This window comes from Sinocyclocheilus grahami, unplaced genomic scaffold (assembly GCF_001515645.1).
Source record: "Sinocyclocheilus grahami isolate Dianchi unplaced genomic scaffold, SAMN03320097.WGS_v1.1 scaffold498.1, whole genome shotgun sequence".
NCBI lineage: Eukaryota > Metazoa > Chordata > Actinopteri > Cypriniformes > Cyprinidae > Sinocyclocheilus > Sinocyclocheilus grahami.
The window spans coordinates 710,852-737,769 of NW_015505677.1; the positions used below are offsets into that span (position 1 = coordinate 710,852).

At 36.4% G+C, this 26,918-nt stretch overlaps 1 protein-coding gene across 1 annotated transcript in view; it reads left to right on the plus strand.

Annotated features, from left to right (window-relative positions):
* The window catches only part of LOC107554337 (glutamate receptor ionotropic, kainate 5-like), a 40,494-nt gene extending 13,576 nt beyond the window's left edge, over positions 1-26,918 (plus strand). The window contains exons 9-18 of the mRNA XM_016236820.1: positions 1,043-1,246; positions 6,366-6,479; positions 8,019-8,128; positions 8,248-8,421; positions 11,696-11,861; positions 13,413-13,638; positions 20,387-20,515; positions 24,351-24,356; positions 24,423-24,517; positions 25,719-26,918. Of these exons, the coding sequence (XP_016092306.1) occupies positions 1,043-1,246; positions 6,366-6,479; positions 8,019-8,128; positions 8,248-8,421; positions 11,696-11,861; positions 13,413-13,638; positions 20,387-20,515; positions 24,351-24,356; positions 24,423-24,517; positions 25,719-26,330 (1,836 nt within the window). The 3' untranslated portion in view covers positions 26,331-26,918. The remainder of the gene's footprint in view (positions 1-1,042; positions 1,247-6,365; positions 6,480-8,018; positions 8,129-8,247; positions 8,422-11,695; positions 11,862-13,412; positions 13,639-20,386; positions 20,516-24,350; positions 24,357-24,422; positions 24,518-25,718) is intronic.

The following is a 26,918-nucleotide window of genomic DNA, read 5'->3' on the forward strand; positions in this document are numbered from 1 at the left end:
GATTTCGAACAAGTGGAGGGTGAGTGAATGATGAAAATTATTAATTTTGAGTGAAATATCCCTTTTAAGACTAGATTCATTCATGCCATCACAAGGTGGGTGTTTAGGCAAACCTACATTGTTCTGTCGAATGCATTATTAAAGTCATGTTAAAATCAACATAAAATCAAAATTGATTTGATTTTCTTTCTTAATGCTCTTTCTTAGTCTTTTTGTGGAAAATTCATCAGTGCACATTTTTTAACTCGGGCTATTGGATGATATTAACCAAGGTGATGTTAATAAACATTGTTTTTAGCAATAATTTCTATACCAGCTTTCAGTCTCATTCCATTCTGGTATATAATGCCTACATCTCAGCAGCCTATCAATTCCAGATGGATAGCACAGAGAACTGCATTGCATTTTTTCTCATTTCATTCTGAAATATGTCAAATTATATAAATATAATACAGTGGAATGTAAATTAAACCAACATAATGATAGTTGCAATATTTTCTATAGAAGCTTCATTGATAGCATCCACATTCACTGCATCATTATTCATTCCACTATCATACAATGTTGCTTCCAGGCAACAAACACATTTAAGCAATTCCTAATAACATAAAAACTGTATCAGACTCTAATTGTTTTTAAATATTTTACTGTTTATATTTCTTCAGTTTTTTGTTTTTTTTGGAAAAACAAATCAAAACAACCACATGGAATACCAAGGCATCCCTTCATTATTAACCATCTTATTTGCATCATGTGCTTGCAAAATGAAGAAAACAGGTTTACTATCCAGAGGCGACATCATACTGTAGAAGATATAAGACATTCAAACCAGGAAGCTGCAGCCAAAAAGGAACTTTCACATGTCAAGGCCACAGAAGCACCGTTTCATTGGATTTTACTGCCATTTCATGGCTTAACACCAATCAAAATGCCACTTAAACTGCATGGCTATTGCCTTTCATTGAGTTTATGGCGCTTCACTGTATAGAAATTGAGAGTGGAATATTAGAGCGTTAAATGTTACCTTCGTCCTGTTTTATAGGAAGATCCATATGTGAAGCGCAAGGCGCACTACCAGGACTTCCGGGGTAACGATCAGTACGAGGGATTCTGTGTGGATATGCTGCGGGAGCTGGCAGACATTCTGAAGTTTTCCTTCCGGATCAAGCTGGTGGATGACAGGCTGTATGGAGCTCCAGAACCTAATGGCTCATGGACTGGCATGGTGGGGGAACTCATCAACAGGGTATGCATGCCTGCTCGCACGTCTGTAATTAAGCTCTGTGGACACATTATGTAGAAATGGAGACACTTTCCAGCCACGCTGACCCTCAATGAAACTCTTGGGCTTTTATAATATGGGCTTTATTTGCTTTTATTTCCATTGAAAATAGGGCTGTGCAATTAATCGCATGCAATTGTCATGCGCATCTCGTCAGTAAAGCCGGTTCCGTGATTAGAAGTAAATCGCCATCACCTGCTTTCAGATGGAGCGGCATTTACTACACAGATCCGTAGTTCACTGACAATTAGGCAATATCACGTTCATAATTGCAGATGAATCACATTCGATTATGAACGCGATGTTGCCTAGCTTGTAAGTGAATTATGGCTCTGTGTATTAAATGCCGCTCCATCTGAAAGCAGGTGATGGCGATTTACTTCTAATCACGGAACCGGCTTTACTGACGAGATGCGCATGACAATCACATGTGATTAATTGCACAGCCCTAATTGAAAATGCACATTCCTTGTGGCGTATTGCTTTAATGAAAATGCAGCGACAGGAATATAATAAAATATATTTATAATTAATTTTTTTGTTTATATTATATATAAATGTTTAATAATGTAATATACCTGACTATACCAAACTAAAACACAAATGTGCTTTTTATGAAAATGTCTTTTATATGTTCATATGTTTGAATGCAGCTAGCTGGATTTCCACACTGGACCTTTGCCAGCTGATGTTTCCATTAGAGTAACTATTAGTGATATTAGTGCTATTCGCACTAATGCTAAAAATAATGGCGGCAGTAATGTCATTCTATTAACCCCAGTGTGGGCAGGTCTCGGCAAAGCCCTTTTGAAATACGCCAACACACACACATACTAATCAGTTCATTCTGAGTCTAATTATTCTGTGGCACTATACCATTACAGCTGTTCCTGCCAGTGTATAGTTGGCACTTGTTGACGTACTGTGTGTGCAAACTGTGTGCGCACACATACCACTCATCTTTCTCCATGGATACGCACTTGAGCTCTTGCTTGACACCAGCGTTTGATGGTTTACAAAGCTATCTCTCAGTAATCAATTAGGCAGTAATTAAGCAGATTGAGAGATATGTGAGGTACACTTGTTTTTTTTAAGCAGAATAAACTAATATCGATCGCCTCTACTGTTGGGGAAACTATTCTACTTGACAAACTACAAGCTACTCATGATTTCCAATAGTTCAGATTGACAAAGGTAGATATTAGCTTCTGATCAAAGCAGTTAATTACATTAAAGTTATTTGGGGGGGGGGGGGGGGGGAAACAGTTCTTTTTGTTTTTTTTAAGCAGAATAAACTAATATCGATCGCCTCTACTGTTGGGGAAACTATTCTACTTGACAAACTACAAGCTACTCATGATTTCCAATAGTTCAGATTGACAAAGGTAGATATTAGCTTCTGATCAAAGCAGTTAATTACATTAAAGTTATTTGGGGGGGGGGGTATCAAAGCTTTTTAAAGGAATAGTTCACCCAAAAATGAAAATTTGCCGACAATTTACTCATCCTCAGACCATCCAGGATGCAGATGAGTTTGTTTCTTCATCAGAACAGATTTGGAGAAATTTAGCATTGTATCACTTGATCACCAATGGATGCTCTGCAGTGAATGGGTGCCGTCAGAATGAGAGTCCAAAACAGCTGATAAAAACATCACAATAATCCATAAGTAATCCACACCACTCCAGTCCATCATTTAATGTCTTGTGAAATTAAAAGATGCATATTTGTAAGAATCATTAAGAGGTTTTTAACTTCAAACCATTGCTTCTGGCTACAATACGAGTCCACAATCCATAATATTGCTTTTTCCACTGGAAAAAGTCGCCTTGTCTGAATCAGGAGAGAAATATGCACAGATCAAGCACTGTTACCAAGTGAAACCAGTACAAAACAGTTGAAAACAAATATGTGGATGGATTTTGATGTGAGAGGACAACAGAAGAAGGACTTTTTCACTGGAGGAAACGTTATAATATTTTGGCCAGAAGTCATGGTTTAAAAATAAATTGGCTCAAAAATAATGAGGATTTCAGTATTTCAATAGATCAATAAAAAAAAAAAAATCCATGGTCACATATATGGGTGTGTGTGTGTAAACATAAAACTTAATAATAATAAACAAATTATTATTATTATTATTTTATGAACTGATTTACTAAGTGAAACTTGTGAGACTCCAGATTTTCCAGTGTTTGTTTGACTCTAAAGCTCTATGTGAAGTACAATGTTGAAAACAATATGTACCATTTTTTTCTAAACTGCACCTTGGAAGAAAAATAGAAACAGTTCATCTACTGCCACACTACTGAAAAATGCAGTTAAGTTAGTAGCCTCACTACTTTTAATTAGTTACTCTAACACTGTCACCCCCTCCTCCTCGAGGAAGGAAAGAAAAAGGGCAAAATAATGCCACAGTGGATTTTTTTATTCATTATTGTTCTTTTCCTTCCTCAGGAACTTTCACTCTAGTGCTTTTTTATTCTTTCCCCCTTTATTTTTCATGCGTATCCCGTGCTCCCTTCATCTCTCAAGGGCACAATATTCCCTGTGTCCTCGCTGGAAGCCTGTCTTTACCATCTCTCTGTTCTTAACCATTCCTCATCGCTGCTTCTGTATCTGTTTCTTCTCTCAAGGACCGTCGCTTTATTTCTCCCCCTCGCTCTTTCTGTTTTCTTAGGGCTGTATTGTACTCTTTAGCCCTGTTTTTCTATCTCTCTCCTTCCCTGTAATAAATAAATCTCTTTCCTTTTACCCAAGGACTCTCATATCGAATTCTTCCATCAACCCAGGCTTCTTCCAGTGCACTTACATCCTTTTATTATCTGTCCATTCATCCATCCAGCTGTCCAGCCTTGACTTTCCCCTTTTCAGTTCTTCGTCCATCTCTTTGCTCTTTCTCCTTGCGCTAAATATCCTTTTTCTTTTCTCTGCCACTTCTTGTCTTCATGAGTGAAGCTCTGATAATGTCAAATGCTTTTCTTCTTGAGTGCTATTTGATACCAAGGTCAATGTTTAGCGGTATGCTAATGAGTGCTTAGCAACATCACTAAATTATCACCACAACTGAGAGGGTTGGTAGTTAGTATCTGTCAGTAAAACTGAGTAAATTCAGTCAAACTCAGTGTGGTATGAACCCTGAAGCGTACTTGTAGGTGAACCGGAAATCCATCAGGTTTATTTTAGGTCATTTTTTATAATACTTTTTAATGTGAATTTAGTCTTTAAAACGTTTCGGTGACTGAAAGTCGCTCAATTTAATTGGTTTCAAATTATAGAGGAAGTACATGTATGCCTGATTTTGCACAGCAAGACTTCAGCCATTTCTTCAAAGCTTTTTGTATAAGCTGATCTATGAATAAAGCACTTAATTTAGTGTTAAATCAAATTCAGAATAGGCTTTTGTGTCTTTTGCAGTAGTCTGTTTGAGGTCATCTGTGTGCTACTTTATCCCAACAAACTCCCTGTTATTAGACATCATGGGTGACGAATATCTTTGCAAATGTAATTTCTGCAATAGCATTGGTTTTAATGTGTTTGCATGATGCTGCATTCAAACGTGTGTCAGTATAATCAGAAACGTATGGTGGCCGAGAAGTGCAAAGCAAATCACAATTCTGAAAACAAAATAACAAATTACAAATGCAAATGCAAGTCTAAAAAACAAAATAACATTATAACAAATCAGAAAACACAATGACAAATTCGAAAACAAAATAAGTCAGAAAACACAACGACAAATCAGACAAACCGGAAGAGGTTGGTATAGTTTGAGACAGCACCATTGGTTTGGGATTACTCACCGCTGACTGGACGAGACATCTGTCAATCAACGTATACAGGAAGAACCAGCCGATATAGAGGAAGTACATGTATGCCTGATTTTGCACAGCAAGACTTCAGCCATTTCTTCAAAGCTTTTTGTATAAGCTGATCTATGAATAGAGCACTTAATTTAGTGTTAAATCAAATTCTATAGAATAGGCTTTTGTGTCTTTTGCAGTAGTCTGTTTGAGGTCATCTGTGTGCTACTTTATCCCAACAAACTCCCTGTTATTAGACATCATGGGTGACGAATATCTTTGCAAATGTAATTTCTGCAATAGCATTGGTTTTAATGTGTTTGCGTGATGCTGCATTCAAATGTGTGTCAGTATAATCAGAAACGTATGGTGGCCGAGAAGTGCAAAGCAAATCACAATTCTGAAAACAAAATAACAAATTACAAATGCAAATGCAAGTCTAAAAAACAAAATAACATTATAACAAATCAGAAAACACAATGACAAATTCGAAAACAAAATAAGTCAGAAAACACAACGACAAATCAGACAAACCGGAAGAGGTTGGTATAGTTTGAGACAGCACCATTGGTTTGGGATTACTCACCGCTGACTGGACGAGACATCTGTCAATCAACGTATACAGGAAGAACCAGCCGAAGAACAGCAGAGTCGAGGTAGAAAGTTCAGAGATGTTATTAAAGTAGCTCAGTTTAAATGTATTTTATGAACTGCCCTTACTATGGAATAAAAAATACGGAGTGTATATTTACATTTAGTTAAAAGTGGCTGTAAAGCATCAGCTCCAGTGGTGCAGATGGATAATTGCTTGTTGTTGGCTTTTTGACGTGATCGACCAGGGTTCGATCCCGCCTTTTGCCGAACTTTTTTTTTCTCCCTTTTCAAATCTCGTATCACATCGTAAAGGCATTTATTTTCAATGAAAATTAAGGAAATAATCAAAAAGTTGAAAATAAAGTATCGGGTAGGGTTAGGAACAACAACACGCACTTATCCATATGCACCACTGGAGCTGATGATTTACAGCCACTTTTAACTAAATGTAAATAGACATCCCGTATTTTTTATTCCACAGTAAGGGCAATTTCTGACTTGTTATAATGTTTTCTGAATTGTTGTTTTGCTTTTTAGACTTGCATTTGCGTTTGTAATTTGTTATTTTGTTTTCAGAATTATGATTTGTTTTGCACTTCTCTGCTACCGTAGAAACGGCTGTTGTATCAGAGTGCACTATATCAAACTAGTTATGCTGATTCTCTCTTTTTCTCTGTTTGTTACAGAAAGCAGATCTGGCAGTGGCTGGATTTACCATCACATCGGAGAGGGAGAAGGTCATCGATTTCTCCAAACCTTTCATGAACCTTGGCATCAGTATCCTGTACCGCGTCCACATAGTAAGACGCATCTTTAATATACTGAATTGTGACTTTACTATATTGGTTTTTATATATTGGAAATTATTTAATTCAACTAATTGCTCAGACAGTAAAGTTCCATTTAATAAAAGAAAAATAAATGTTTAAACACGTAATATATTATCCTTGGATATATAGTATTCTTGGATCAATATCACACAAGCTGTCAAGAACATTTATAATAATAATAATAATAATATTATTATTATTAATTTGTGTTATTTTCTCACGAAACATGTAAATAACATTTATAATAATATGAGTATGATTATTATTATTATTTAGACTAATAACAATAAAAGTAAAACAAGTAAACTGTATTAATAATAATTGTAATAATAAGAACAATTATAAATGTTTATTATTACAAATATTTATTATTATTATGTATTAATTTTCTCTCAAAACATTTCAAAAACATTTATAATAATAATAATAATTTATTAAAATAATAATAATAAGCAAACATTAATAATAACAATAACAACACTACTACTATTATAATTATTAGTGTTGTTGTTATTATTATTAATATTACTGTTAATGTTAACTTCTTTTTTTAATTGTTATTGTTAACTGTGTTATTGTTAATATTTTTCAATGATTATTAACAGTGTTGATTTTTAATCATGTTACTGCATAATTAAAAAAAAATCTTTAAAGAAAATCAAATAAAACAGCCAGAGCACATAGGAAAAATATCCAATACATTTTGACCACTTTTGACCCTATAGTAAAATCTGAAAATATACGGAAAATACCATTTGTGGAAACCTCCAGATAATTCCTATGGGACGTACTGAACCGCTTGTCTGAATTAGTAATGGTAGCCATTCATTCATGATCCAGCTTCATCTACAGAAGAAGTGAGTAGTTTTTTAATGAATCTTTGCAAATCGCCTTTCCTAATAATGTGCTAATTAGCAAGGTTCATGATGAATGCGGCTAAAGTAAACAGTCCCTCAGAGAGCGGCTCGGAAGAGGGGGCGGGGTCAGCAGAGCTCATTAACATTTAAAGGAAAGTGCTACAAAATGGCTTGATCTGAAAAGAGCTGTTTTTGACAGGGTAAAAAAGGTGTTTTTTACACTACCATCGAGAAATTTTAACCAAACTATGTTACAGACTTTTCATTAAGACCCTAAAGAATCATATCAACTTGTGGAAAATGGGCATCCGATGACCCCTTTAACATTTCTTGCATGAAAATCTTGCATTCCTGTAGCTCAAACAGTAAACCATGATGAGAGTATAACGGCATCAGTTCCCTGAGAAGGTGCTTGTAAGGTGCTTCGGATACAAGCGCCTGCCTGATGCATAATGCATAATTGAATACATGAAAAATTGTTCATAATATTTTGTCCGTATCAAAACCAAACTTTTACCTCTTCGTATGAACGCATGCACTAAACAGAACAACAAACAGCAATTGTATCAGGAAAAGCTTTCAACTGTTTGGAGAGTCTCTGTCTGTAGGAGTGGAAAAAGCATTGTTTGAATTATTTATGTGCTTTCTACAGGGCAGGAAGCCAGGTTATTTCTCCTTCTTGGATCCCTTTTCGCCAGCTGTCTGGCTATTCATGCTTTTAGCCTATCTGGCCGTTAGCTGTGTGCTCTTCCTGGCTGCCAGGTACCACACTGTCACTCAATACACACACATCTATTTTGAATATCATTATATTCACAGTCCAGTGTTCTTCCAGAAGTAACAGTACTCTGCTTCTTTGTTTCTTTCCCTCCCTCCATCAGACTGAGTCCGTACGAGTGGTACAATCCCTTCCCGTGTTGGCGGGACCGCAGCGACCTGCTGGAGAATCAGTACACACTGGGGAACAGCCTGTGGTTTCCAATCGGTGGTTTCATGCAGCAGGGCTCAGAGATCATGCCCCGGGCTCTGTCCACACGCTGTGTCAGCGGCGTTTGGTGAGTGTGGCGATGTTTCGCACTTCCATGGAGGTGTAAGAGACCATGCAGTAAATGTGTGTGTGTGTGTGAGTATTAAAGACACTCCTTCACACTGAGTGCAATATCAGTATCGACACCAGCTGGTTCTGCACACACGATCCAAAAGCTTATATGGGTGACAGCTTTTTAACTAAAGGCTGATGTACACTACAGGTTTTACAGTCTGGAGAAGTTGACACTAGTTGCTTAAAGTCAGAGCCAGTTGACAGATTTAATAGAAAATCACGTAGTGTATGATGGTTACAGACTCTGATTTTTTTTAGCTTCAGACAATGATTCCATTCAGTCTGAGGAGATCAAACATGTTTGATATTTTGAGCTGATTTTAGAACACACATTTTCATTTGTCAAGCGTCTCCTAGCAACAAGGCACACGTTTCACGAGTGTGTTGTGATCTGAACGACTTTAAAGTCTGGTAGTGTGCGATCCTCAGTCGTTTATGGCCAGTTTTTCCGCTCTGACTATTTCCAAAGTTGATAAGTATATGATGCGTAATGTTTTAAAATCTGTTCAGATTTTAAACGCTGTGTAGAATATTCCAACCTTCAAACTAAAACTATTAGTAACTGTTTTCGGTAACTGAAATTAATTAGAAATAAAATAAAATATAAAGATTTTATTAAAAAATACCTTAAACTTTAGACTTTGAAAATGAGAAATGTTCAAATTAAACTACCTGAAATTTTTTTTTTTTAATATATAAAAAGAAAATAGATGCACTATACATATATATTTTTTCTATGTAATATATATAAAAGCACATAAATTACTAAAACTTAAAGTAAAAATTAAAAAAAGTTAAATAAAATATAAAATTAAAAGCGAATTCAAAATAATAATAAATACTATAATAGTTTATAAATAATACTAAAATAACACTGAGGGGGATTATTCAGTTTCTTGAACATTTCTGTGCCCATAATAATGATTTTAAATGAAAAAAAATGTATAATGATTTTTAGAAGGCAATCCTCATTTTAAAGGAAGATTATTATAGCATTATATTTTGTATTGTTTCTCTTTAATCGGTTTTTCTAATGTTAGAATATGATTCTTAAATGGTTAGAATTTCCTGAATCTGCTGTCTGGTGTTAGCCAGCACAAATTAACAAATCCACACATACAAATTACCAAAATCTACTTCAGTGTTGATCAACACCAAGATCAGCTCTTTATCTCAGAACATGTTTAAACATAAATAAAATATATTTGGAAGAAATTGCATTTTTCAAGATTTCATGTCAAGCACTTCTAACGGAATAATCGCACATATCTTATGTGTTGGTAGGAGTTTGTTTTTTGTTTTTTTGGCAAAGCAAACAAAAAATCACCTACTTGGTGTGAAATTGTTCTGCAGGGCAGATTTTCACACATGGGGATGCATTATTTCAATTTAACATCTGAAAATCTGTTCTCTGTGTAAAGAGACCATTAAGAGTGTGTCTTTTCTCACTTACTGAAAGCTTGTTTGGGCATGTTTGTTTTGTGTGCCGACATACAGTGGGTACGGAAAGTATTCAGACCCCCTTAAATTTTTCACTCTTTGTTATATTGCAGCCATTTGCTAAAATCATTTAAGTTAATTTTTTTTTCCTCATTAATGTACACACAGCACCCCATATTGACAGAAAAACACAGAATTGTTGACATTTTTGATTTCTAGATTAGTCTCCCACCTCGAATCATGTAGCTTTCAGTTCATTTTGCTCTTTCTGCTATCAAGTCAAGCTGTCTTCTGTTCCATCTCTTCAGTTTCTGTCCTGTGCCTTGCTGTTGAGGTCATTTAAGTGGAACAACCACTTTTAGGAAGAGTAACAATGGAACTGAAATGATTCAATCAGTGGAAGCCGAATGTTTAATCATCTGTAGTGTGAATAAACACAATAGATGCAACTCTAATCCCACACAGGGGTGACCCAGAAAGCAGAGATCTGGTGTCTATCTCTGCTGTGACTCCATGACGCTCTGGGGGACGTATGTCTGCAATTGGTGTACTTTCATTTTTGATAAAGAGCTTTTATTAAATGACAAGTTACTAATCTGCCTGTTTGTGTATTTTTGGAGGCCAGTCTCTTTAGAAAAGTTTCAAATGCTTCACCAGTGTCATGAAAGCTCTTTCTCTGAGGACCTCAGGAGATTTCTTTCATCTGGCCATGATTCATTGCGGTGAAGAGCTCCATGCTTGTGTTGAGAAGGGCTCTCCAACTTCCTACTGGAAATTTCTACTTAGACAACATAAATCAGCATTTGTAACCACAAAGAATGCATTCTTTTTTTCTCAGGAAAATTCTGAGATTCTTTTTTTTTTTTTTTTAAAGAAATCATTACTTTTATGCAGCAAGGATGCATTAAAGTGATCAAAAGTGACAGTAAAGACATTTATAATATTCCAGAATATTCTGTTTGAAAAAAGGTGTGTGCGTGCGCGCGTGTGTGTGTGTGTGTGTGAGTGTGCGTGCATGTGTGCATGTGTGTGTTGTAATATCACACAGATGATTTGTGCACAAGACTAAGAGCATGGCTTGTTTTCTATCTGGTCCAAGCAAAGTTTAGATGGCTGACCAACTGGACCACATACTAGTAGGTCAACCTGGTCAGAGCTAGTAGACCTCACTGACTCTGGTGGGGAACTACTTGAGTTGGTTAACAGTGTTCCAGAACACAGTTTACCCACTTAAACATGGAATGGCCTCATTTTTGGAATGAGGATGGTTGGAACATCTAAATGTATTGGTTAATGTGTTCATATTTTTGGCTTATTTGTTTGATTTTTCAGGAGTAGTTCACGAATGAAAATTCTGTCATCATTTACTCACCCTTTTCTTTCTTCTTTTGAACACAAAAGAAGATATTTTGAAAAATGTTAGTATCCGAACCGTTGATGGGCACCGTTGACTTCCATCAATGTACTTTTTTGTCCTACAGGTTTGGAATAAGTGGAGGGTGAGTAAACGATGACAGAATTTTCATTCTAGAAGTGAACTACTCCTTTAATTCATTCCCATTACAGATAATTCCACAGAGTTTGCAAACACTATTTATTGATCGTTTTTTTTATAGCCTGCTATTTTGCATTTCATCAAAGCAGGTTGTTCTGGTTGACATTGCAGCTGTGTTTTTCGTATTTCATTGAATGATGTTTAAATGTGTCAGCATATCTGCACACAGATATATCTAATGCAAACATATGTCTCTAATGTACACACTCATGTTTCTGTGTGTATGAAACAGGTGGGCATTCACACTGATCATCATTTCCTCCTACACGGCGAACCTTGCAGCTTTTCTGACGGTCCAGAGGATGGAGGTGCCAATCGAATCTGCTGACGACTTGGCCGATCAGACAAACATCCAGTATGGGACTATTCAAGGAGGAAGTACTATGACCTTCTTCATGGTACGTATGTGCTTGCTTGTGTGAAATCATGTGTGTGTGTGTGTGATTTGTTTCACTGACCTACCATGTGTGCACATGTGATGTCATAATGCATCACTTCCTGTTTATGGCAGCAGTTGGAATAGTGACTCACATCCAGGCCCACATAGAATCTGCCGGCTGAATTTCACTAAACGCTTTAGATTTCTGCAGAACTGAAACACCGTTCATTCATAAAATTCTACACATGCCCCAACGCTTGCATATATGAATATTCAATAATGTTAATGTTAAGTTAATATAATGTTAATATTAAGTTTTGTATTAATAATACTGACAAAATTTATACAGTACTATTTAAAACTGTGGGGCTTTTTATATTTTTTTTTTCATGTTTTTGAAAGAAGTCTCATGCTCTTTTTATTTTGAATTAAAAATACAGTAAAAACAGTAATAATATTATAATTTAAAATACCTGTTTTCTATTTTAATATATTTTAATATGTAATTTATTCCTGTAATGCAAAGCTAAATTTTCAGCATCATTACTCCAGTCTTCAGTGTCACATGATCTTTCAGAAATCATTCTAATATGCTGATCTGCTGCTCAAGAAACATTTCTTATTAACATCAATGCTTAAAACAGTTGTGCTGCTTAATATTTTTGGAAGCCATGAGAATTTTTTCTAGATTATTTGATCAATAGAAAGTTAAAAAGAACATTTATTTGAAATAGAAATCTTTTGTGACATTATAAATGTCACTTTTGATTGATTTAATGCATCCTTGCTAAATAAAATCATTAATTTCTTTAAAAAAAAAAAATTACTGATCCCAAACCTTTGAATGGTAGTTTAAATATTACACATTTTTATTACTAATTTATTACTACTAATAAATATTAATACTTATAAAATAATAATAATATACAATTTTTTTAATTAATAATATTTATTATGAATAATATATAATATAAGTAATATATGCATGCTCATAGATCCGTTCACAATACAGCTTTCTTAACTACTCATTTTATCTAATTGCCTAGAAAAGTAGTTAACTAGTCTGCGGGTCAATTAATTACCTTATGTAATTAATATAAAATATGGGCTGAAAAGCCAAACCGAAATGTTGTCACCACATATACAATAAGCACAGATAAAGTCATGTGATACACAAATAGTCGAAACAAACCCTTTAATTAGAGGTAAAACTAATAGACTAGTCTGTGCATGTGCTTTGACTCATGTCATAATGCATCATGTCCTGTTTATGGCAGTAAGCAGTTGGCCTAGTGACTCACAGCCACATCCATATTCACACTGGCGGCCAAGTTCACGTCCCCATTACATTAATAATGTATTATTCATCTTTCTTTCCCTTACATTTTCACTTTCTTTCAATCTGTTACCTTAATCTAGTTCACTCTCAATGTCTGTCAATAAAATGTCTCTTTATTCATTCACCTGTCCTCATGTCACTGCAAATATGATTTACGCCTTCCTGTTTCACCTCTCGTTTCTCTCTCCATCTTTTCTGATGACTTTCATGGCCGATGACAAACCTACTCAGAACTCGCGCTACCAGACGTACCAGCGCATGTGGAATTACATGTACTCCAAGCAGCCCAGTGTGTTCGTGAAGAGCACGGAGGAGGGCATAGCTCGGGTTTTAAACTCCAAGTACGCCTTTCTTCTGGAAAGCACCATGAACGAGTACCACCGACGCCTCAACTGCAACCTCACGCAGATTGGAGGCCTGTTAGACACCAAGGGCTACGGCATCGGCATGCCTCTGGGTGAGTGGGGCGGAATGGGAAGTGTCAAAGAAATAAAGAGAGAGAAAGGCTTCAGATGGGATTTAAAGGTTTAAGGCCCTGTCCACACGTTATTTCTAAAACCGCAGCTTTTTCTACGCGGTTTGGCCGTTCGTCCACACGCAAACGCAGCACCAGGTCACTGAAACCGAACATTTTTTAAAACTGGCAGGGTGAAGATTTTCAAAAACTCCGGTTTGCAATGTTATCGTGTAGACAGCGAAACTGGAATTTTTGGTTTGTGACATTGGCTCCGACGTCACAAGCAAAAAACTCTGCCTACTGGAAAAATGTTCAGGCTTCTGATTGGCCAACATGGCTTTACGGTTGAGATTATATCGCCATCTGTTGGTTTGGCATGCTCTTGACAGTGCTTCATTGCATGCGTTTGCGGTTTCATGTGGACAGTGATTTTTTTTTAAACGGAAGAAGGAAAACTTTTATACACGGGTATAAAAATACCCGTGTATGTGTGGACATGGCCTAAGAGAAACTGAAGTCTGATTTTAACCTTCTTATATAAGTAGAAAATACTGTTGAGTGTCCAGCATTGAGGTCTTTAATGCAGTATCTGAAGAAAGCCAGCCATTATCATTCCTAGTCATCTAAGTGGTAATAGCAGCAAACGGTGGAAAATGTCTCAATTATTTTTGACTCTTAAATCTTTTTATTTCTTATTTTGAACTTTATCTCAGAAAAACTGCCCTTTTTATTTTTACCCTGAGGTGGCAACATGCTTCTATTGCGTCTTTTGAATAGGCCTCAATAGAGAAAGGTGTTTTTAGAAGGGGTCAGGGTCTCGGCGTAATTCGTTTTTGACAGGAATGAAAATGAAAAACCTTCATAAAACAGTTTAGAAAGTTGTGAGTTGTGAAAATGACATGATCTAGGACGTTTAAACACACTGTGAAAAATGTTTGTGATTTTCACATTAAAAGACTAGTGTAAAAATGCTACTGTAAAAACCTGTTCGTTGGCTAAAAGTAATTTTCCTTACTATATATTGTGAATAAATGTAATAGATCTTACATTACATTTTATTCCAATTTACAGTAAAATACTGTTACATTTACAGTTTTTGGAAGTGAAAACAAATAAGTCATTGTATAATTTATAGTGAGAAAAACGTAAATTGACATTCCCAGAATTTCCTGTGTGACACTTTGGGGTTTTTTCCATTGAAAAAACTCTTCCTCCTTAGTTTTTTCTGATCAGTTATGTACATTAGGGTTTTATGTTACATCTAAGAGTAAGTTAACTGTATGTTTCCATACAGTGAATACATGTAAAAGATCTACCCTTATCAGTTCATTAAAAGTGGTTAATTAATATTAGTATTTTTTAGGATAGACTATAAGTCTATCCTTCGTTTTTATCCTAATTAAATTCAATTAATCACCTGATTAAGTTCTACTGGCTCATGCTAACCAGTCAAACCATGACCCACTGGCATCCAAATATATTCCTGCATGTATTGTGTAATGTTGTTTAATTATGTTTTCCCAGTTTAATGTGCAGAGACAACTAAAATTACATTTGTTAGTTGACTTCACAAGAGTATAAGAAATGTGGAAGATAGAAAAATTACTATTTTATTTATTATAAATAAAATAGAAAAATATAATTTATTTAAGTATACATACATGTATTATAAATAAAATAAAATGATAAATGCATTCTAACATTTTTTGCCAGTTGTGGCATAGCTGTCGTCACACATACTCTGATACATTGAGCCGTGGTGCTCAAGTGGATGGTGGGTTTGAGTATGGTTTGTGACATTTCCTCAATTCGCTCCCTCCTTTTTTCACCAATATTTTTTTGTTCTCTCTCCATTCTCTCCATAAAAAGTCCAAAAGTAAAATAGTGTTTTATTTCTGACAGAAATAAACATTATGATGGCCCAGAGAACATCACACAGACAAGAAAGCCGCTGTCACAATGATAGCATCTCTTCACGCTCTGATATTGCACATTTCTGTCTAATTTTTCTCCTGGATAGATGGCTTGCCAGCGCTTGATAAATAGCAATTCTGACTTTGTCTTTGACATTTGGCATTTTCAGCAATTATTCTTTGACAGACAGAGATATGAGGGAGAGAAGAGGAACAATTTATGGCATATGTGTTTTGCATTGAGGACTTTAATACTTGCTAGTGGGTGTTACAAAGAGGAAGGCTGGAAAAGAGAAAACGTGGGGTCTTAATCACAAAGAATTGGGCTGGGTGAGAAAATGGTCACTATTGAGCCACTGTACGCATTGGAAATGTTGAAGGGCTTGAGTGCAAAGGGGCTTGTCAAGTCAAAATTTAAGAAGCTTACATCCAGCTGTGAAAGTGAAATAGGCCGTAAAAGTGTTATTGGCGTCATGTGGTGATTTCGCACAGTAGGCCTCCTGCTCCAATTCCCCAAGATGTCTAAGCAAGCTAATAATTCTTATTAATAATTTTTCAGCATTCTTTTAAAGCTGATCAGCAAATTTCTGAAATGCAAAATGTCTTTGCTTCTACTGTTGTCCGTACAGTTAATCACTTAATTATATTGCTTTTTGTCCTGTATTGGATCCCCATTTGCTACATTTGGCATTTGTAAGAACATGGCTTTTTAAAATCTTTTTTACCTCATGACAATATGCAAAAGTTTTGCCTAAAGTTTTGCCCCTGTTCATGTTTGTCCTCTTTTCCAGCAATTTTATTAGGGTGTTTTGGGTCACTTATATTTATGAGGGGGGAAAAGTGCAAATCTTTGAAAATTACTATTAAATAAAATGCTAAAAAAGTAGTTGACTACTAGGTGGAGCTGTCCCCAAATGCTCTTGTTGCTCTTGGCAGCAACACATCAAGTTTAATGTCTCTAAGGTTTGTAAAGAATTGTTTCATGTCTTTGACGTGTTACACTTGAACAGTGTAGTATATCAGAAACCTTTTAATAGCTCTTTGCTGACATGGACTGTGAGTTTTCTGATGAAATCTGATGAAACCTGTAGAATGAATTAAAATGGTGGAAAATTTAATTGGACAGAAAATGAAAACACTGCGAGCAATAAAGCAATAAAATACATGAGCAGTGCATGTCCAACATGTGAAAATGTTATTTTCATATTATTTTAATAATTTTATAGTATTTTGAATGAACTTTTCTTTTTATATTTTTAGTTTTTATTTTAAAGGGGTCATATGATGCGATTTCAGTTTTTCCTTTCTCTTTGGAGTGTTACAAGCTCTTGGTGCATAAAGAAGATCTGTAAAGTTTTAAGTTTTTAAAAATGTGTTATGAGCTTTTGTCATTTTAATATATTTTTTTATATTTCTATATATCCTTTTAGTTTCGTTTATATTAATTTCAGTTTTAGTAATTTAAGTACGTCAAATTAAACTTAATTTATTTCAATTGGTTGCAAAGGCAACATTTCTAATTTTCATTTAAATTGTTTTTTTTTCATCTAATATTTATATTTTGTTTAATTTAAGCTTTATTTCAGCAAACAACAATTCTTTCAAATTGTTTGAAGCTTTTAGTTAACAATTACAACACTGATTTCCAAACCATTCGGTCCAAAGATTTTTTCTAAAAACTGTTGGTGTTAAAGAGCACTAAAGGGCACTAAAGAGTTTGCGAGGCCGAGAGTTTGGATAGTAAATATAATGTAGAAACTTTATTTTTCTGTAAAGCTGCTTTGCAATGATTTGCATTGTGAAAAGCGCTGTACAAATAAACTTGAATTGAATTGAATTAAAGGGATAGTTCATGGAAAAATTAAAATTCTGTCATTTACTTACGTTTTAAGTTGTTCTGAAAAGGTATGAGTTTCTTTCTTCTGTTGAACACAAAAAAATATATTTTGAAGAATGTTCTTAAACAGTTGATGGTAGCCAGACTTCCATAGTATGGCAAAAAAAATAAACTATGGAAGTCAGTGATTACCATCAACCGCCAACCATTCTTCAAAATATCTTCTTTTGTGTTCAGCAGAGGAAAGAAACTCATGCAGATTTGGAACAAGTGGAGGGTGAGTAAATGATGGCAGAATTTAAATTTTTGGGTGAACCATCCCTTATGAACCTGCCCAGTGTGCCAATACAGTTATATGGGCTGCCATTGACTCCCATGATGCATGAAGAATAAAAACAAAAACATTGGTTTTTGGTCACTTGAAAAAGAAATGATGGCTCCAAAATGTTAAGGAGAAGGAATGAGGACAGTCTTGTTTTAGCAGAGAAGATTATGAGAGTATGAGTAAGAGACAGGATATATGACACAGGAATGCTTATGAATACTCCCAAACATCAGTGGGGAACTTGTACCTACAGTAGGTGAATAGATGCGGTGAGGAAATTGCCTGTGCTGCTTGCGGTTTTTGATCTTGTGTCCTCCAGGAAGATCAATCCAACAACCTCATGACCACTAGCCTAAACTGTCCTCCGAAATATCACCATATGCTTGTAATCGCATGATCCCGTAACTAGATTTGAAATGAGAACCCAGGAGCAGCATCCGTCTTCAAAGACTATCTCCAGGTCATAGAATGTCTTCCAGGAGCTCAAACATTCATTCCCTCCTCCTGGTTCTAACTCATCTCTTCAGGTCGCCTTCCAAAGTTCTGGTGCCAAGTGATAAAATTCTCTCATCCACTCATTCATGAAGAAGCTGGTCACCATGGACACCCTCCATCTGCTTCCATAGCAACCTGGAGTGCAGATGGTGTCACCACTGAGTCCTTAGACTGGCTTAGACTGTAAAACATGAAATCAGAGTTGACCTTTTAAGTGACTAGTTAGTTGATTACTCTTTCACACCCGTACTAATGTCTTCCTTCTGTAACACCTCACAATTAGGTTCAATTTGTTAAAGACTAGTTACATAAACTATGAAAAAAACATTTTAAAGCATTTATTGATGTAGTATAATATTATTTTAAATATATTGGTAATTTCATTTATGTTACTTTATATTAGATACTTAAATCTAGGTAGATAGATAGATAGATAGATAGAGTTCTTCATTTTTAGTTAAAGGTACCTATGCATTAACTTATTATTCTATTTCAGTCAAAAAAACATCACATTACGGTAGTAAAATTGTTTGTGAATACCTTTTCATGTTTAATGTACTGTATGTGCTTGTGTGGTGAATAGTCGGGTTCAATGGTGAGGTTCAGGTTCAGTCGGGTCATTTAAAAAAAAATATTTAAACTTCTCAAAACATTTCAGTACTGGAAGGTGAAAGAAATTCATTATAACCTGAGATAACAAGCTTAGAATGTAATTACAACCAAGCAATGCAATATCCAGTTGGTGGCCTTTCAAAACCATGCTGTTTTAAATTCCAGCTTTATTCTAGTTAACAAATATAGGTATTTGCAAACAATTTTATAAGATATAAAACAGTAAGGTTAGCAATGACATAAGCTCATTGGAAAAACTTGCCTCTACCTACTAAAAAAAACATACCTATAAATAACAATCCACTGCAGATTCCAGCTGAAATGAACACTGGTGGAAAACTCCACAATTCTTTATTCTTTTCACACAAATGTCTATTACAGGGGCAGATTATCAATTAAAAATAACCTTGCACAATATTATGTTTTGACCTCAAAACAGGTTTACCATATTGCATGATTTGTAAGCCAATACATTTTGAAGTTTGCATCACATAATCAGCTTCATATGGTTTTTCTGATGTAAACTTGCTTGCTAGCTCACCTGGTTCAGCGATGCAGAGCACTCGGGTACGAGTCCTGTGATACACGTCACAATGGAACAGCTCAAAGACTTGCAGAAGCAAGCTAAAATGGCATGGTTGCTTCAGCAAACATTTTGGATAAAACTGAACATGCTTTTTAAGCACCACTCACTGGACATCTCACTTTTGAAAATAGTGCAAAACATGCAAGAAGCAACACCACAGGCAGGTTTTTTTTTCTAAAGAGGTTGGTAAGAAAGCAAAGAGTTTTTGAAAGCTTGCATATTTCTTAGCTTACATGACATGAGAAAATTGCAACTTTAAACACAGGGCTTGATGTAAGTGATATTGACACATGAAATAAATGTTTTGTGCTTATTATACTGGGGTGCAAAAACATGCACCTGTAAGGTACTTCACTTTCACAGCCTTTGAATGAAAAATAAACTAACATTCAGTGACAGCTGATCCATTCCAGTGAATATATCTGCAGTGTTTAATTTGAATTAACATCTTTTAATTTGATGAACACATCCTTTCACGTTACATCGTTATTAGTGTGACATGATTAGCTGTGATACAGTAATGTTTAATGAAGGGTGATGTTATTCTAACAAGTCAAATAATTTGGAATTAACCTATCATAACATTCATTTTCATTCTGACACTGGCTAATTTAACTAATTTGCACAACATTAGTTGACTTAAGACATACTCAGTCATGTCTTAGCAGTTTAGCGTATGTGTTCTGACACTTTAAACCAGAATGCTAATGAGGGCAACACTGGTTTGGCTCATTTCCTATAAATGTCCCTGTCACTAAAGGTGTCCAAAAGGCCAAAAACTCTTTACTTTTTGTGTATCAGTGCTAATATTAACATAGCATCGCTTATCCTCTCTGTAACTAATCATAAGGTAGTTAGCTAGTTTCCCAGCCTTGCCAAAATTTTAGATTGGTTTTGGGGTTACCACCTGTCAGCTGGTAACCCTGGGAGTCTAGTTGACTAACCAGCTAAACTAGCCAATTTCATTCTCTCTCTTGCAGGTTCACCATTCAGAGATGAGATCACATTAGGCATACTGCAGCTGCAAGAAAACAACAGATTAGAAGTCCTAAAGCGTCGATGGTGGGAGGGCGGAAAGTGTCCTAAAGAAGAAGACCATCGAGCCAAAGGTGAGTGAAGCACTGTTATTATACTAACTAGCACCTGAACATAACATACTGTTCTGTTACTGAACATCCTGATACCAACGGTACTGGCACTTCAATTTATGGGTTCTGGTACAACCCTGAATGTATATATTCTTAAAGGGGTCATAGGATGCTACATGCATTTTTACAAGTTGTTTGAACTGAAATGTGGGTTGTAACCTAACCAGGTTACACTTTATTTCGATAGTCCACTTTAGACATTCTACTAACTGTAAGTAACTTTGTAATTACATGTCAACTACATGTCAACTAATTCTCATTAATTTGCAACTACATGTCTACTAACTCTCAGAGTAGACTGTTAGGGTAGGTTTAGGGTTAGTAGAATAAGGTGACAAAGAAAGTGTTAGAAGATATTAAGCAGACAGTCTACTAATACTCTACTAACTGCTAGTTGACGTGTAGTTGGAAAGTTACTTACTGTTAATAGAATGTCTAAAGTGGACTATCGAAATAAAGTGTTACCCACAACCACCCTATAATGATAAAAATCCACGCAGTGTTTTTTTTTTAATCTACTAAAATCTTTACCCCTTTCTCAAAATGAGCATCTCAGATGCCTGTCTGTGTGACGTCACTCAGACAGGCCCCTCCCACGATAGTTTGATTGACAGTAGTGTTTCAGCACAGACTGGACTGGTGTCTTACCTTAGACCCGCCCTGAGTGAGCCGTCATCAGTCCGCCATTGTTTCACTGCCGGAGCAGATGTAGACAAGAATGACTCCTAAGCGATTGAGGTGTTCTGTTGTTGGACATAATAATGAACATAGCGGTCGCCATTTACTCCCGACATCTGAGCCGCTGAAGACGCAGTGGATTACATTTGTTTTTGAAGGGAATGCGCCCCCGATCTACATAAATGCGTCTATGTTTACGCAAATCATTCGTCATCCAGCTTCACCTACAGAAGAAGTGAGTAGTTTTTTAATGAATCTTTGCAAATCGCCTTTCCTAATAATGTGCTAATTAGCAAGTCTCACGATGAATGCGGCTAAAGTAAACAGTCTCTCTTGAGAGCAGCTCGGAAGAGAGGGGCGGGGTCAGCAGAGCTCATTAACATTTAAAGGAAAATGCTACAAAACCGGCTTGATCTGAAAAGAGCTGTTTTTGACAGGGTAAAAAAAAGTTGTTTTTACACTACCATTCAGAAATTATAACCAAACTATGTTACAGACTTTTCATTAAGACCCTAAAGAATCATATCAACTTGTGGAAAATGGGCATCCGATGACCCCTTTAAAGGGGTCATATGATGCGATTTTAATTTTTCCTTTCTTTTTTGAAGTGTTACAAGCTCTTGGTGCATAAAGAAGATCTGTAAAGTTGCAAAGACTAAAGTCTCAAATCCAAAGAGATATTCTTTATAACAGTTAAGAGTCAACCACGCTTACCTAATGCCGGGTTCAGACCGGTCGGACAGGGCATCACAGTATGGTGAGGGGCGTAACATTTCCGTCACACGCTTGAGGTATTCGGCCAATCACAACACACTGGACAGCTGGCCAATCACAGCACACCTCACTTTTCAGATCGATGAGCTTTGTAAAAATCAACACATTTCAGAAAGGCGGGGCATAGAGGAGAAACAATAATGTACAGTATGTGGAAAATAATGTGCTTTTTTTTTTTTTACCTTAAACCGCATAAACACATTTCATTACACCAAATACACAAAAGAATGTTATTTTTAGCAACAACATATGACCCCTTTAAGTCTATGTGTGTGTATTAGTATGAGTAAGTTTTGCTATTCTTACAGGGACAAAAATGTATCCTATTCATTTTATCCTATAGTTTTTCACCCTTTTATCATAAAATATTAGAAGAATACTAAAACTGATGAATGTCTTTGTAAGGAAAACAGCTTTAAAAGAATGTAAGGCAATCAAAGGTTCCTTAGATATCGCCATGCTTTTGCCAGTTCACAGTACATTAAAACAGTTGTTTTGTAAGTTTTATATATAAATATTATGTTTAAAAAATGCAAATAAGGCATCAAGTTGGTGTATGTAAGCGCTGTTGAAGTGGAGATTTATGGCTCAGTGCATGAGAAAAACTTATTTTGAGAAAACAGCCTTTACAGATATGTATTGCAATTGAAATCTACAAGCACAAATAAATAAAATGTCAAAAAATAAAAACTTAATGTGCATTTAGGATGTTTTCTTTCCACTAATCTGGAAGAAGTTGCGTTATGGAAGCAAAAGAGCCCAAAACCTCAAAATAGATCAGTGGATGAAAAAACAATGGTTTTGCCTGAAGCGTCTTGCCTTAAATAATATCTAATTTTGTGGTTAAGTATACCAATACTTGTATTTTTGGATTAGGGATGGATCTATATGAATACCCAAGGGTTCCCTCAGATCATCCTGGGAAAACTTGATAATATGAGAGAATTTCACAAGTGTGATTTCCAGGCCTGGTGAAGTCCTGGAAATTAATAAAGTTAATAAAATGTCAAGGAAATCTTTCTAGACAGAAACAGACATTTCTAAAGTATTTATTTGGTTATAAATTACTATTTGTGAGTGCAATGTCAGCAAAATGATTTTTATAAACAAACATGGATAATAGAAATCCATTGGTCATAAAGTGTGGGAATTCTGAATGTAGTGTTTGCATGGTGTGATTTGTTTACCTGCAGCAGCCTTCCCTAGCCAACCTAGGTGTATCTTGCTCTTCAAATAAACATCTATTTGTGTGAAATGTAAAAAAAATGAATTTTCCTCAAATCACACAAATATTGGCAGTGTGGATGTTTGATTTCCTGTCGCTCTCTATATTGCTATAATGTTGCATATAGGATGTACTACATCCGTCTGATTCAAACAACAGATGCGTCACAGTTCTGCTAACTCTGTGAGTGTTTATTTGTGTGGTCTGGTGATATTTCCATTCTGTATGTTGTAGACTCATGCAGGCTCAGGGGGATTGGAGGGAAAATGGTAGCTATTTGGTGCGCAGGCATGAACACACACACGTGCACCTGTGTGTGTAATTTCTCTAGTGTGGTTTGCAAAGCTTGTATATTCACCAGAAAGTGACATTTACAGTCTCTCAGGGTTATTTACAGGTCTGCAAAAAAATGTCAAATAATATGAGCTCTGTTTTTGTGATTCAGTACTGCTAAACCCAGAGTTATTCTGTGCACTTAATTCTTGCTCAAACAACATTTTTAGTTGGTGTTTCTTTGTAATAGTATCAATGGCAACTAAACCACTTGAATCCTGATTAAGAGAAGCTGAAAATCCCTGTCTGTTCTCAGATGTTGTTACTTCAGGAGTTCAATTTTAATGGTGACCCAACACAGAATAGAAGTTGATTATTGTGCAAAATCAAACAAGTTCATGTTAATAGAAATACATTTCTTCTTCTTTTTTTTCTTTTTTTTTTAAAGATATTTCTCCTTCCTTTTATACTCACAGTGGCTTCTGACATTCTTCCCACGCAGTCCTGCGCATTTTAGGTTCCGTTCCCTCATTATTATTATTATTATTGTTATTATTTTAATAAATTCATAGAAAAAGATCATTTCAGACATTATTTATTTATTTATTTATAAAGAGAAATTAAAAATTGTACTTATCAAACCACCTGGCTTCATGCTTCCGCTGATAACTCTAAGGAATACCGCCTACACCCACCTACAATTCTGAAATATGTTTTAATAGGATCCCTCTGGAAACCTGCGGGAATGCAGATATCTAATCAGATCCACAGTGTGTGTGTGTGTGTGTGTGTGTGTGTGGAAGGATGTTTCTGTGTGTTACTCACATTTCTGTGTTTTTTCTTTAGGTCTAGGTATGGAGAATATCGGCGGGATATTTGTTGTGCTGATATGTGGGCTCATAATAGCTGTTTTTGTAGCCATTATGGAGTTTGTGTGGTCCACGCGCCGCTCGGCCGAGACAGATGAGGTACGCCTTCACTCCTGCCCCATCCGAAACCACAGACACTCACGAGTACGTCACAACGCCACCCAGTTACGCCGTCTGTTTGTGTGATGTAACTGTTCCATAGCTTTCACACAGTTTACCGCTCGTATTTTTGCAGCTCAAACAGTGTACATGGCTTTAGCAGCAACAAGGTCATGGGTTCGATTCCCCGAAATGATAAAATGTATATGCATTGTGTGCTGCATATATGTTGCTTTGGATAAAAAGGGACAAGTTGTTGAGTATGCATGAATGCTATTATAAACCATTTTAGTATGTTCATTTAATTAAATGGAAAATTAAACATTTTTAAGACTGAAGTTGAGAAAAAAAAAGGAATCTTGTTTTTATTTTTCTAAAGAAAATGCTTGCTCATGCAACTAGACAAATGGAAAAAATAAAGACTTAGTTGTTCTTGTACAGAAGACTCTACTTTGCAAAGTTATTCAATGCAGGTTTTTTCTGTAATCAAGTGGCAAAGCAAAAGTCATTAGCAACAGCAAGCACATTTACTGATATAATATGTATATTGAATGAATTGAAAGTCGCTTTGGATAAAATCTTCTACCAAATGCATACATTTAAATTTATGGGATTTTTTTACCCGTTTATTAGTCTGCTAGGTAGATAAACCCCTAAGTAAGTGGTTCTCAGCCAGGGGGCCGGGGCCCACTCTGGGGCCTCAGCAAACTTCCAAGGGGGCCTCAAGATGACTGATTTATAATAAGACATAAAAAAGCATTAAAATAAGCTGAAACAACTAAAACTCAAGATATTTCTTTTTTCAAATTCACCCCCTCTTTGAAGAACCAGGATTAATTTTTTTGCGTTGAAATACCAGGAAATATGATGTAACCTCATTTTAATATAGAACTGGAATGTCATGTAAATTATTAACCTTATAATTCCATGGGTATTTTAATATATTTTATGACTATGCATTTTTCTACTGATGCCAAGCTCAAAATATTTTTTTTATTAACGAATCCTTATCAAGTAAATAACGAGCAGCTGTACAAGTTATTGGGCCTTCAAATATTGTTGTGTGCAGTGCAGGGTCTTGAAGTGGAAAAAGGTTGAGAACCACTGCCCTAACTTTCATTATGAGATACGAATAGTGATGCCCACATTAGATAAATTATATTCTGTTTTCACTTTTTGTCTTTTCTCCTTATATATTTCCTTCCTGACTCTCTTTTCTCTCTCTTCCTCTTTGATCCTCACTAAGGTGTCAGTATGTCAGGAGATGATGACTGAATTCAGAAACGTTATCTCCTGTAAAAAGAACACTCGTTTGCGGCGCCGGCGACCCCTCTCGTCCCAGGGCATCCTCCGGCCCCCGGCCCGTCTCCCTTTAGGAGCTCCCCGTCAAATGCGCCTTGTGCGGGAGATGCGTCTCAGCAACGGCAAACTCTACAGCGGGACAGGACCATTAACTGGCGCTGCAGCAGGACCGGGACCTGGTGGGGGCGCTGCGGAAATGGGCCCAGGCCCTCAGCGACTGCTGGAGGATCCTCTCAGCGCCAGTGTCCCCAGTAGCGCACCCGCTCTGGTCCCCACGGCGGCGCCCCGCGGCTGCACCCACGTGCGAGTGTGCCAGGAGTGCCGGCGGATCCAGAGCCTTCGCTCCATGCCATCTTGCTCACGCATCTCGCCACTGGCCTCCGCCACGTCCTCTCTCCCACGTTTGCCACCGCCGCCCCCCTCCGCCTCCAATACAAACACTGACAGCGAGGAAGGAGGCTCGGGCAGCCCACGCAGGGCCAAACCCACGCCCCCTCCAAGGCCGCTGCCGCCCACTAAAACTCCCTCTACCGATCTCCTCTGCAAGCAGGACTGAGACCGAGACTAAGGAAACTTTTGTCGGGACAATAATTTAATGTAAATGAGTGCTGGAGGACAGACGGAAAGACTCTGCCCACGACTCCAGTCAAAGTGAACTCTGGGATACTGCAAATAAAGGCCATTTTTGAATGCAAAATTACACTGAGTGAGAGAAAGATGATTCAGCCAACCGCTTGCTGTCCAAGTGTCTGGTTTTAACACCACGTCTTGCAGCAGCGCTCAGAAAGCCAGTGAGGTTTGGCATGCTGTTGAGACTATGTAATGCATATCCTGTGAAAGTATGCTATGCAACATGTCATAAAGGGAAAGGTGCAGGAAAACTATGAGGACAGTTGTTAGTTTTGCAAAGAAGTGTGGATCTTCTTCATGCTTTGTGATGGGGGACTGCGCTCCTGTGAGAGGACGATGGAGTCTGTACCTAAAACGTGTGCACATTGAACTGAAATGACTTTGGTGCAAATTCATTTTATTTTATTTCTTCATTCTTTAAATAAGTTGGGGAGGGTTACAATTCATTTTTATTCCTGAATGTCTCTTGCTTGTTTTCCTTTCTAGCTTCTTCTTTGGTTTCATTCTTTCAGTT